The sequence below is a fragment of the Gossypium arboreum genome, chromosome 5, assembly GCF_025698485.1.
Source record: "Gossypium arboreum isolate Shixiya-1 chromosome 5, ASM2569848v2, whole genome shotgun sequence".
NCBI classification, from domain to species: Eukaryota; Viridiplantae; Streptophyta; class Magnoliopsida; order Malvales; family Malvaceae; genus Gossypium; species Gossypium arboreum.
Window position 1 is genome coordinate 92103526 of NC_069074.1, and position 13085 is coordinate 92116610.

General features: G+C 32.8%; 2 protein-coding genes across 3 annotated transcripts; one reads left to right on the forward strand and one right to left on the reverse strand.

Moving 5' to 3' along the window:
• Positions 1-238: 238 nt before the first annotated feature.
• LOC108453240 (protein transport protein Sec24-like At3g07100) lies at positions 239-7642 on the forward strand. Of its 2 annotated transcripts, XM_017751234.2 has the most exons (15): positions 239-375; positions 540-612; positions 1422-2529; positions 2632-2770; positions 3271-3461; positions 3976-4083; positions 4184-4387; positions 4505-4736; positions 4838-4987; positions 5490-5646; positions 5775-5902; positions 5992-6314; positions 6399-6587; positions 6860-7100; positions 7355-7642. In XM_017751234.2, the coding sequence occupies exons 3-14, from the start codon at positions 1474-1476 to the stop codon at positions 7091-7093; spliced, it is 3111 nt and encodes a 1036-aa protein (XP_017606723.1). In that variant the 5' UTR covers positions 239-375; positions 540-612; positions 1422-1473; the 3' UTR covers positions 7094-7100; positions 7355-7642. The 2 variants fall into 2 exon arrangements, with proteins under 2 accessions (XP_017606723.1, XP_017606724.1); XM_017751235.2 differs by lacking the exon at positions 239-375 and having other exon boundaries at positions 392-612; positions 6860-7115.
• A 3679-nt stretch (positions 7643-11321) lies between these two features.
• On the reverse strand, positions 11322-12741 carry LOC108452694 (heavy metal-associated isoprenylated plant protein 47-like). Its single transcript, XM_017750493.2, has 3 exons — positions 12618-12741; positions 11926-12004; positions 11322-11828 (listed from the first exon to the last, which is right to left on the reverse strand). The coding sequence occupies exons 1-3, from the start codon at positions 12621-12623 to the stop codon at positions 11545-11547; spliced, it is 369 nt and encodes a 122-aa protein (XP_017605982.1). The 5' UTR covers positions 12624-12741; the 3' UTR covers positions 11322-11544.
• Between the last annotated feature and the right edge of the window lie 344 nt (positions 12742-13085).

Here is a 13085-nt window from a genome sequence, read left to right on the forward strand (position 1 = left end):
CAATTTTTTTCCTAATTAATTTTAAAACCGACCTAAAACCCTAATTAATTAAAAAAAGGGCCTATTGACCTTATTGACAATTTGATCTAATTTCATTTGTTTCTATTAAGCTACTTATAAATTGGTCCAAATTCCAATTAGTTCCAACAATGTAACAATTTGACCCAAATTCAGTTGTAGTTGGTTCTAAATTTTACCTTTGTCTAGCCCTAATTAAATTCTAATTATTTATTTTTTAGAAAAAATGCAAAAATAGAAGAAACTCCTGCCCCAGCAGGCCAGCCAAGCCATGACAAAAAAAAAAAAAATACAAAAAAGGAAACTCCAGATCTTCCAAAACGACTACATACAAGCAAGAAAAACGAATAAAACGACGTACGTTTACGTTCCTTTTTGTTTATTTATTTATTTTTAACCTTCCTTTTCCTTTCATCGATCTGCAATTTCTTAAGCAAGTTTTCTTTTTTTCTTTCTCTCTTTAGATCTCCCTTTCCACAAATTCCTTTTACAACGCCGTCGTTTTTCTATTTGATCTACAGTTTCTTGAAAAATCATTGTGTGGATCCTTCCATGGCCTGTCACTGAAGCTGTTCGCCGCTGAATACGACACCGGTTAGTCGTTCTTTTTTAAGCTTTTGATTGTTTTGGCGAAGATAGTTTTTTGGGTTTTGAAAAAAGAATAATTTTTTTACTCAAAACTGAAGTTAAGTTAGTGTAAAGGGAAATTGAATTTTGGATTAGTGTATTGGAATTTCAGTTTTATGAATGATTTGTAAAATTTGAATCTCAACTGTTTTTGTTTGAATTTAGATTAGTATTGAATTAAAGGAACTGGATTTTAGGGAAATTAATTGGAATTGAGTTGAATTTTGATCGTTTTAGAGTGTTCTGGAAGTTTCTTTTGATTGTTAAACTGTTTATTATAGTTAAGATGCAAATATTAAGTGCTTAAAACTGAATAAATTTTTATTTAAATAAAGAAATCAAACACCTTTCGAGTTCAATTATGTTTATATGTGATCTTCAAATAATCATATTTTAACTATTTGGAAGTTAATTTATCAACTCAAGATTATGCTTTTATATAAGACTTTTGCTTAGATTCATGGATGTGGTTGATTGTGGCTGGCATGGAAGTTAGCTTTTGGGTGGGGAGGAGTTGGGGGAGTGGAGGGGAGGTTGAATCAGTAATATTTCCTTTCAGTTGTGGGATGCATGGAATTATTGAGCATGATAATTTTGAAGGAAAGGTGAAATTTTGAAATATTTAGTTTTTCTTGGTGCATTTGGTGCTGCATGATTCTTGGTGATGTCTGTGGAAAATTTTTGCCTTTTGTGGGTGATTTGGCTCTGAAATTTACTGGTGTTTCATTTATTACCTTTGTGAATGCTCACTATTGTGATATTACTTCTCCTGGCAGGGTTAGTTGCGAGAGATTGCCTATTCATAACATAGTCATCATATTGAACACCATGGGGACTGAAAATCCTGGTCGTCCGAATTTCCCCATGCGACCTTCTGCTACCCCTTTTGCTTCTGCTCCGCCAACTGTGAGACCTTTTTCATCATCTGGTCCTGTGGTGGGATCAGAAAGCGGCAATGTTAGACCTGCTCCACCAGGTGCACCCCCGACTATGACGCCTTTCTCGTCAGGTGGACCTAGACCACCTGCTCGTTTTAGTGATCCATCAGTTCCATTTCCGCCCTTAACATCTGTTCCACCTTCTGGGGGACCTTATCAGCGATTTCCAACTCCACCATTTCCTTCAGCTGTTCAAATACCCCCTGCTCGTGCACCACCTGTGGGGCAGCCTCCATTTCAACCTCCTGGGAGTCAAGTATCAGTGCCTCCACCTTCTTTCCGACCACAGACACAAGTTCCGCCAGTGCCAATGGGATCTCCACCACCACATGTAAATTTTCCTCCATCCAGTGCGAATGTTCCTCAACCTCCATCTGATTCATCGTTTTCAGGGCCCAGATCCAATTTTCAGATGGCTTCCCCCCTTCCAGATCATTCTGCTACCAAGTCCAGCTTCCAGCCACCTTTTCCTGGATATCCAGGCAAGCAGCCTGCAGTTTCACAAGCACCGTCACCTTTTCCTGCTCAGCAAGGAAGTTTTATGCCTCCTCCTGCACCGCCTTCTCCTTTTGCTAGTCAGCAAGGAAGTTATGCTCCTCCTCCACCAGTAGCACCTAACTTGGGCTACCAATCAAGGGACCAAATGCAGCATCCAGGCTCTGCACCTCCTACTGGCAGCATCCAAAGCTTGACAGAAGATTTTAGTTCACTCTCCATTTCATCTATGCCTGGATCAATTGAGCCAGGACTTGATTATAGAACACTTCCTAGGCCATTGGATGGTGATTTGGAGCCAAGTTCTTTTCTTGAGATGTATCCTATGAATTGTGATCCTAGATACCTACGGCTTACTACAAGTGCTATACCAAATTCTCAGTCTTTAGTTTCAAGATGGCATTTGCCTCTTGGAGCAGTTGTTTGTCCTCTTGCAGAGGCTCCTGAAGGGGTAAGTGCCTCAAGAATCATAATATTTCTTTTAGTTGTTTAATAACTGTATTTTCATGAAGGCTTAAGTTTTTCCTGTCAATTACTGTTGCTTCATGTTCAGGAAGAAGTGCCTGTAATTAATTTCGCTTCGACTGGTATCATTCGTTGCAGAAGATGTCGCACATATGTGAATCCCTATGTCACATTTACTGATGCTGGAAGAAAGTGGCGTTGCAACATCTGTTCTTTACTAAATGATGGTAAACTCAACCTAGGAAGCAAAGATATAATTCAATGTTGCAAGTGCAATGAGTCACATCAAGTTTTCTAGTTGTGACTGATGTTTATGGCATCATATTCGATGCCATACATTCTTTTATATTTTATCTGCATTTTTTTCTTTGGAATATCAAATATTATTGGAGGGCAATGAGCTCATTACTCACATAGACTTGCAATAAAATATAACAGTTTTCTCCAAGGTTGCTTGTCATGGGCATCTTGCCTAACTTTTAACTATCTCAATACACTGGTAAACTGCAAACTGCAAAATGTAATTTTCAATTTACTAATAGGTGCAGTATGGAGTATCACATAACATGTCAACTAACTTCTCTTTATTGGCAATGTAATTTTTTTTATTTTTCTGTTGTATCCAATTGTTTATACTGTGTGGCAGACTGGCTTTCTGTCCTGGGTAGATCTCTTTAATAGTTATTACAAAGCATATATGCTTATTTGATTCAACTTCCATGTTCAGTTCCTGGTGAGTATTTTGCGAACTTGGATGCCACTGGAAGAAGAATTGATTTGGACCAGCGGCCTGAGCTTCTAAAAGGCAGTGTGGAATTTGTTGCACCAACTGAATACATGGTGCGGCCTCCAATGCCGCCACTATATTTCTTTCTCATTGATGTTTCAATATCTGCAGTAAGAAGTGGTATGATTGAGGTAAGCACTTCCTTTAAGGCAGTTGATTATTTACTAGAGTGTGTTTAATAAAGGATCGTGTTATTCTAATAGGGATTTATAAAGGCGGAGTTTTCTAATTGTAATGTGAATTAAGAACACGTGAATTACAGTTGAGGATGCTGGCTTGGGTTATCTAGTGTTTGTCTGATGTACTATTTGAAAGTGATATATGGGCTGGCTTTGCCACAATTTGGTCTCAAATATGTTTATCAAGTAAGATTTGCGAGACTCTTTTCCCTTGCCATGGAATCTGTTGGGAGAACAGAAATATGGGTTAGCCTGGCTGCAATTATTACAGTGTTTGTTTAGCATAGTAGAATTTGTTTAGCTGATTGTTCATCCAGGTTGTTATAGGCATTGTCCGATCATACTTGATTAAACTATGGCCGTAATGTGTACCTTTATAAGTCTTGCTGCTCTTCTCTCCATTTTTTTTCTCCTTATATTGCTTATGCATGTAATAGTTTCTGCTAACTTGCAACATATTTCTTAGGTTGTTGCTCAAACTATACGTTCATGTTTGGATGAGCTGCCTGGTTTCCCCAGGACACAGATTGGTTTCATTACTTTTGATAGCACCATTCATTTTTACAATATGAAGGTAAGTGACATCTGGGATCAGTGGAAAAGTTTTCTGAGATGCCTCGGTTTTCTCCATTCCAGTGAAGTACTTAATAACTATGCGGTTTTTGTCTTTGCAGTCATCTCTTACACAGCCTCAAATGATGGTAGTTTCAGATCTGGATGATGTATTTGTGCCATTGCCTGATGATCTCCTTGTCAACTTGTCTGAATCTAGAAATGTGGTTGAGACATTCCTGGATAGTTTGCCCTCTATGTTTCAGGATAATGTGAATGTGGAATCTGCTTTTGGTCCTGCACTTAAGGCTGCATTCATGGTTATGGTATGTTATTTTCTCCACCATTTCTTCCGTGAGCCTTCATCAATGATAAGATTCCTTCTAGTTTCTTGCTGATGTTTGCGTTATATATTTGGTTGTTTGGCAACCTGTTTATTGCAGAGTCAACTTGGGGGAAAGTTGCTAATTTTCCAGAACACATTGCCTTCCCTAGGATATGGACGCTTGAAGTTGCGTGGAGATGATCTTCGTGTGTATGGAACTGATAAGGAACATACATTGAGATTGCCCGAAGATCCTTTCTACAAGCAAATGGCTGCTGATCTTACAAAGTACCAGATAGGGGTTAATATTTATGCCTTTAGTGACAAATACACTGACATAGCTTCCTTAGGTACAAAGATCAGTGCCCTTTTTTTCATGTTAAAAATGATTTAGATTTTTACAAGAGCTTTTAATGATACTTGATGTCTCTTTTATGAATTTTCAATGTAGGAACCCTGGCAAAATATACTGGGGGTCAAGTGTATTATTATCCAAGCTTCCAAACAAACATTCATGGAGAGAAGCTGAGGCGTGAGTTAGCCAGAGATCTTACTAGGGAAACAGCCTGGGAAGCAGTTATGCGCATAAGATGTGGAAAAGGTATGTAAATTCTTTTTTATTTATTGTTGTAGCTATTTGTAACTTATGCTAAGTTTGGTTAGAGAATTATTTTTTCCACATGTTTTAGTCATTGGTTAACTATAAACTAATAATCACAATTGGTAATTTTTAGCCACTCACATGACTTGTTTGTAGCAAAGAGAAGGAAATTTTTTCGCTTATTTTAAAGAAGTCTTAATTTTTACTAGAGTTTTTACTCATCTTTCTAGTTGCATGTTTAAATTTGTGTTAACTATTCTTTATTTTATATCTAACTATTTTAAAGCACGTGTTAAATATGCTTTTTACTCATGTTATTACACTGGTAACCAAGTGTTGCATTAATGCCACGTAGCCATAATTCCAATGTAGTTGGGTTAGCCAGATTTTTTCCCCTTCCATCTGTATGCTGGCATGGGGTAATGCTCATAAAATGCTATTACGCCCCATGTTTTTTTGATAACAAAGCAACTTATTCATGTTATCTGTTACTTTGCACCAGGGATTCGATTTACATCTTACCACGGCAACTTTATGCTGAGGTCCACAGATTTACTAGCACTTCCAGCTGTAGACTGTGATAAAGCATATGCAATGCAGTTATCCCTTGAGGAGACACTTCTTTCAACTCCAACAGTATATTTCCAAGTTGCTTTACTGTATCCTTCAAATGGCTTGCTTATTATATCAGTTTTAATTTATTCGATTATTCCCTTGTCAGCTGAAACTGATTGTTTTATAAGTGGAAAACGATATGGATTACTGATGTTCTTTTAACAGTTTAAAGATATACTGCATCTTGTGGAGAGAGGCGTATCAGAGTACATACCGCAGCTGCCCCTGTTGTTACAGATTTGGGGGAGATGTACCGCCAGGCTGACACTGGTGCCATTGTTTCTTTGTTTTGTAGATTAGGTGAAGTTAATCAAAAGTCCCTCTGCAAGATTGCTATTTGTTTTGGTTGATGTTATTCTTATGTTTTCTAATTGACTTATGTTTTGCAGCAATCGAGAAAACATTGACCAGTAAACTTGAAGAAGCTAGAAATTCTTTGCAACAAAGGATTGTAAAAGCGCTCAGAGAATACCGCAATCTTTATGCTGTGCAGCATCGGTTGGGAGCTAGGATGATCTATCCGGAGTCTCTAAAGTTCTTGTGTTTGTACGGATTAGCACTCTCTAAATCAGTACCTCTAAAAGGAGGATATGCAGACGCTCAGCTTGATGAACGCTGCGCAGCAGGTTTCACCATGATGGCATTACCCGTTAAAAAGTTGTTGAAGCTTTTATATCCTAGCTTGATTCGAATCGATGAATATCTTTTGAAGGTGAAATATTTGAAACCTTTAAATATATTTCAATAAAGATGTAGATTTTGCAAACTGAACATAACTTATGTTTCATATTTGCAGCCATCCGCTCAAGCCGATGATTTCAAAAACATCATGAAGAGATTGCCTTTGCTCGCAGAAAGCCTAGATTCAAGAGGCCTTTATTTGTATGATGATGGCTTACGCTTTGTTATTTGGTTCGGTAGAATGCTTTCACCCGATATAGCAAGGAATTTACTTGGACCAGAGTTTGCAGCAGAATTATCGAGGGTATGATCTCTTGTTGATGAAACTATTCTTATATGTTTAATCTGTTTTAGTGACCATTTTATGGATTAATGAAATTGATATCATTGTCGGTAAATATATAAGATTTGCTTCAAATGCTAGCCTTTATTGTTATATGAACTCGTCTTTAATAGACCGCTGGATTGTAATCTTGCTCGTATTTTTCTGCAGGATAATGTTAGTATTTTGAAGTTGAATGCCTCGTTATGAGGTTTGTACTTAACTGGTTCTTCATGTTGTCTCTTTAATATCAGGTTACGCTTACCGAGCATGATAATGAAATGTCAAGAAGGCTGATGAAGATGTTAAAGAGACTAAGAGAGAGTGACCCTTCGTATTATCAACTTCCTTATCTTGTAAGACAAGGTGAACAGCCTAGGGAAGGTTTCCTGCTGCTTGTAAATCTTCTTGAGGACCAGATGGGCGGTACTGTTGGTTACGTGGATTGGATAATGCAAATACATCGACAAGTCCAACAAAATGCATGATATACGGGTAATTGTTCAAAAGGTTGCTAAACTTTCATAGTCTTCTTGAACTTAAGAACAACTATTGTTCCTTCATTTGGGATAACTTCTAGTCTAGTTTTCGGTAGAGACAAGCAAGTTTTTCGAGTCAAGTTCTTTAGTCAGTCTTAGTCTCGGAGTTAATGGTGTTTGAGTTAGGGGCTTCTTTTTATGGAATTACATTGTAATGAATCATCATTTGCTTTTGATTCTGATTACTTCAAATTACTTCAAATTCCACAGGAGTTCATCATCTTACGTCGTAATACTCATCTGTATTGTCCGGTTTCCTCTGGAGCTTGTGTGTTGAACCGATGGAACCGATCGGTCTGAAGATTTGCAGGAAAGAATTTTTTGTTCATTACGAAATTCAATAACTAGGAAAAGAGAGAAAACAGCTGTGCTTCTAGCTATTCGTTATTGCAGTGCTTGAGAATTTAAGTTGAAAACAAATGATTGTATGTGACATTTAAATTATTGCCTTGCAATTTTTTGGGTTTAGAAAAAAGAAGGTATGAACATTTGCCAAAACGCTGTCATGTTTTAGCATGCTTTAGAAATTGGAGTCCTAAATTTTGTGTTATTTTCTCACTTCCCGAAGACATAATCACGATAAACGTCTTTGTTACTGTAATTCCTATCCCTGCCTACTAACCCATAAATACCATAAATACTAAATACTAAAGACAACTCGTGAACTCTTTACTTTAAGATATTTAAAGTTTTGAAATGTAGTCCAGCAGGCACTTCAAGTTGAACCATACTAGTTTGATGTATACTTCATAACTTTATTCATACATGAAACTGTGATGAGCCATATTTTGAAGAACACATATAAGAAGGGAGTCTTAATCATCTTAATGACATAGATTCGGATGATGATGATGAACTCGATCAAAGACAAATAGATGATGATAAGGAGTATATGTTAAATTTTAAAGAGGAATAACGCAACAAATCTAAAATACTAGAATAATTAGATAAAATCACATATGATATTTATTTTTCTTATTATTTTTATTAACATCGTATTACTTAGTTTTAATACTAAAATAATACATATGATCATTTGATTTTAATTTTTTACCTTGTTTAAATTTTTTATTACAATAATAATTTTTATAGTAAATAGTATTTTTAAAAATATAAATTATGTAACTATGTAATTACAATCTGTACTATTAAATATGGTATAGAAAATTATGATGTAATTACACTTTGTCATCAAATACGTCTATAGAATTACAATTTTTGTAACTATAAGAGAATGCAATTATTACCCTAATAATTACACTTTCATTCAATTATTTCAGTAATGTCCAACAGACCCTAAAGAATAGTTTTCATAATTATAAATTTCAACTAAAATATAATTAAAAAATCTCAAAGAAAAAAATTAATAACATTTAATTATTAAAAAGAATGGGTAAGATTACAAATTTACCTTAATATATTTATCTTTTAATTTTGAATCATGTTATTAAATGATACAAGAATTTCTTTTAAAAATTTTAAAAATAAGTAAACATAATTTAATTAATACATACAATTAATTTGTCCATCGCATGCATGGGTACGAAAATTAGCTTATTAATAAGTGACATTACATAATTAAATAATAGATAATTATTAAATATAATAATGGTGAAAATTTTAATTCCACAAATAAAATTAAGATTTGATCATGTATTTTAAAAAATAAAATATATAATAAAATCTCAACCCACTTATAAAATTAAAAATCTCCACTATTTAGACACCAAATAATTATCCATAATATTTTAGATATAAAGGAATAATAAAAAGAATGGTGCTGGAACATGCATATATTACCTTCCCATAATACTATCATAATAAGTTGACTATGGTGCTGGAACATGCATATATTACCTTCCCATAATACTATTATAATAAGTTGACTTCCTTAACCATACATATATTTTCTAAGTAAATTTCTGGATTCGATTAATCGGTAAATATAAATATAGGGAGAGTTAGGGCGAGCAAAACTCGATTCGATTCAAAAAAATTAAAAAAAATTTAAATTTCGAGTTAATCGAATTGAGTTATTCAAGTTATTTGAGTCAACTTGAATAAGTAATTCGAGTTTCGATTTCGAGTTGAGTTAAATTTTATAATTCAAATAACTCGACTAATTTGAATAATATATTGGTGTACATACCCCTTTGGTCCTTGTCAATTTTGAAAATGAGCAAATTGAACAAAAATAGAAAAATTCCAAATATTTTTCAAAAATTCAAAATATTTATAAAAATTCCAAAATTTATATTTTAAAGAATTATATTTTTTAAAAAATAATTCTAAAGAATATATAAATAAAGTTAAAATTTTAAAAATTTTCTAAAACAATAACTTTGGGCGACCTAAATAAATTAATTAATGATTCAAGTTTACCATACTAAAGTATCTTATTATTATTATTTAAATATATATGATTTCAAATATATGTATTCTAACATGAGATTAGTTATACTATAATAATATTTTAATTTAACATGTTTAATTTTTAATTTAAACAATTTCACTCAAATCAACCTTCACAAACCGCTTTTCTTGACACAATGCCTAGAATTATCAATAGCCCTCCTAATCCATAGATAGGAAGATAATGCGATTCAAACACACTTGACCTCACGTCTTCTTGTATTGACAACAATACCCATGTAATCGAGTTAAGACTCAATCGGCAATATTAATAAATTTTTTTTATTTACTATTTATATATGGGTGATTATTTGGTACATTGACAATATATTTTTTATTCTACAAACAATATTAAAAATTAACATGTGTCTTCTCACTAATTTTTTGACAAGTGTCTCTTTTTAAAATATTTATTTTAAAATATTTTATTATACCATTATAGGACACTTGTCAACCCCTTGACTGTGTTTATAGAGTCTAAAACTTCAAATGACAGTGTCTGAAATAATTTCTCTTTATATATTTTAAAATTTATCAAAATATACTTCAAGTTTTTGTATTTTTATGTTGAAATTTAGTTGTGTTTTTAATTTAATACTTTTAAATTTTTTATTAAATTCAGATTTATTATTTCTTTGTTTTGGTTACAAAATTACCAACTGAATATTTTTATTGTAAAATATTATAGCAATAAATTAAAAAATTATTAATTAAATCGGAATTTGAAAATTGAAAAGATAAAAAGAAATTAAAATATTGAAAATAAAAGTACTAAATTTGAAATATAAAACTTGGAGCGTGGTGGTGAGCTGGACAATGCATACGTGTCCATTATACCCACCTTACTATTATATTACTTTTGACTTTCTTAACGGTGAAAGTTTTTGTCGAGTTGGATTAGATACATTAATAATTTTATTATTAAATATATTAATTTAAATTTTATATTATTAATAAAATAAAATAAAATTGAAATAATGTTAATATTTACTGTTAAAAAATTGATATGGAAATATCCATATCATGGAGGAAAGGTTATCGACAGTTGGAAGTAGAATGTAATAGTGCTCTCTTAGTTGAATTGATTTTAGTTTGCGGAGCTGTAGATAGTCATTTGACTGAAATGCGTATTATCCATAATTTATTTAGTCAAAATTGGAAGGTCTTTGTTCATCATATTCCGAGGTTGCAAAATATAGCTGATCATATGGTCAAGAGTATGGTGACTAATTCCACATAAATTCATTGGTTTGAAGAACTCCGCAATCAGCTAGAAGTTTAATTGAGACGAATTATGTTATTGCTTTGAGTCACTAGTGTAATTTTTTGAGTTTTTCACTTTAAACTGTCCTTTTTTTTACTAAAAAGAAAATAAAATTGATATTGAAATTCTTTTTCACAATCTAACTTTAAATAAAATTTCATTTATAGAATTATAAAAGCTTTTAAAATATTTATTTTGATTAACCGTAAATGTTATTTTTAAGCCATAAATATTTACTCTGTTGTAATTTAAATTTATTTAAAATTTTAATAATATAAAAATAAAATTAATATATTTAATAATAGAAAAATTAATTTAATTCAATCCTTATATATATATATATATTCTTATCTCCAATTTCCACTTGCTGTGCGCTGAATTAAACTAATGAAATTAAACAAAAAAAACTAAAGATTGAATGAATCATCAATGATTCACATGCACATGCACATGCACATGCACTTCCTTATAGTCTGGAAATATTGTATACATATAGAGGAATTTCATCTCTTCAACATTATACTGAACACATAACATATATGAGTATAGACATATAAATTTTTTTGAAAAAAATTGAATTTACTCAAACCCACACAATACATAGAGACAAACCCATTGGTAACATAAAACAGAGCTAAGAATAAGGGAAAAAAACCAGGCCTATAATTGGAGTTACATTGCTAATCAACATGACCTTATTGCTGATAGTAGTGTGCTTTTAGTTTCACATAATAGTACAAGGAGCTGGAGTAGGATCAGCAACCACTCTATAATATTCAAACGGCTGTGGTTGACAGATTATAATTTGAGGAGACTTGGGCTTTGGTGGATCTTCTTTTTTGGGTTTATCTTCTGTTTTGGGTGTATCTTTCACTTCTTCAACTATTTCAATGCTTGCATGACAAAGCTTCTTCCTTAATGCCTCGGTCAAACATGCTGCATCCATCCCTTCACCTAATATCATTAGCTTGTCCTTTTCTGGTCCATGTAATGCCACCGATGTCACCCCTGCCAATCCATTACATGAACTTAGAAAAACAAATCAATGGTTTCATTAATTATGTTTTTATTTGGTTGAGTCAATAGATTCATTGTTAAAACATACCATATGCAACAGCAGCTACTTTTAAAGCTTTTTTTCGGCATTTGCTGCAATGCATTGACACTTTAAGAATTATCTTTTGCTGCACATTTGAAACACAACTTAAACATCACATTTTTGAAGACCCTAAAATGTTATTTTTCATTTGAAGAAAGTTTAATGTATATAAAAATGTTGATATAGAGGAATTGGAGAGGAGTTGGCGGAGCAAAAAGACTGTTCACCCTAAGAGGAATTGAAGAAGGGTGGTTAGGGAGATGGATAGAGAGAAAAAGTGTCCTCTCTTCCTTTCTAATGAGGCGAGAGGGTTTTTCTACGAGTGGTCTAGGATTGGTTCACATCCTTGTCTCCTAGTGGGGGCGGGGGTATAACCTCTTGGTGATGTGACAATTTAGAGTGGTTTCACTTCAGCCATGTAGTCCAAGTGATACTATGGCTGTAAGTAAGAGTGTTATAAGCCTGGTGGTTTTACTCACATGTAACTACCTTATAATCGAGTTTTGCAGGTTCACTAATTGAAGCACTTTCGACTCTATAAATTAAATTTTTCAGAAAGTATATTAACTCTCTCAACAGGAGAAATAATTTCTACCAAAAAATTAACCGACTATTCTATAGACATCACTTCGAAAATTTCTTCACATGTAATCATCTCCATCAACAAAGAACATAAATTGCTATATACTATACTATACCTTCATATTCTCGAGCACCGAAAAGAATGCAGCTTCTAGATAATTAAGCTTTTCCAATAGCTGATCACTTGAAAATTAAAGTAGCCATTGGTAGCTCTTTATATAAGGTCATGACATCTAAGGTTTAAACTCATACATAATATATTATATATATAAAATATAATTTAATGAAAGTTTAAGAATTAAGTTAGTAGATGATCCACAATTTATGGGTTCAACGCCAAGAGCTAACATATTCAAAAAAAAAAAAAATCTTTTGTAGTGTTAACTCAATCTTGAGTTAAACACATTACTTAATTAAATATGTTTACAAAAGTCAACTATTATTGTAGTGATTAGTTGTTAACAATGTGAAACGAATATTTTTAAGAGTTATAAAGGACATGATTGAAGCAATATTGGAATTCAAATTAGAAAGTCAAATAGTTTAAAAATTATTTGGAATTTAGTCCCTTTGGTTTTCAAATT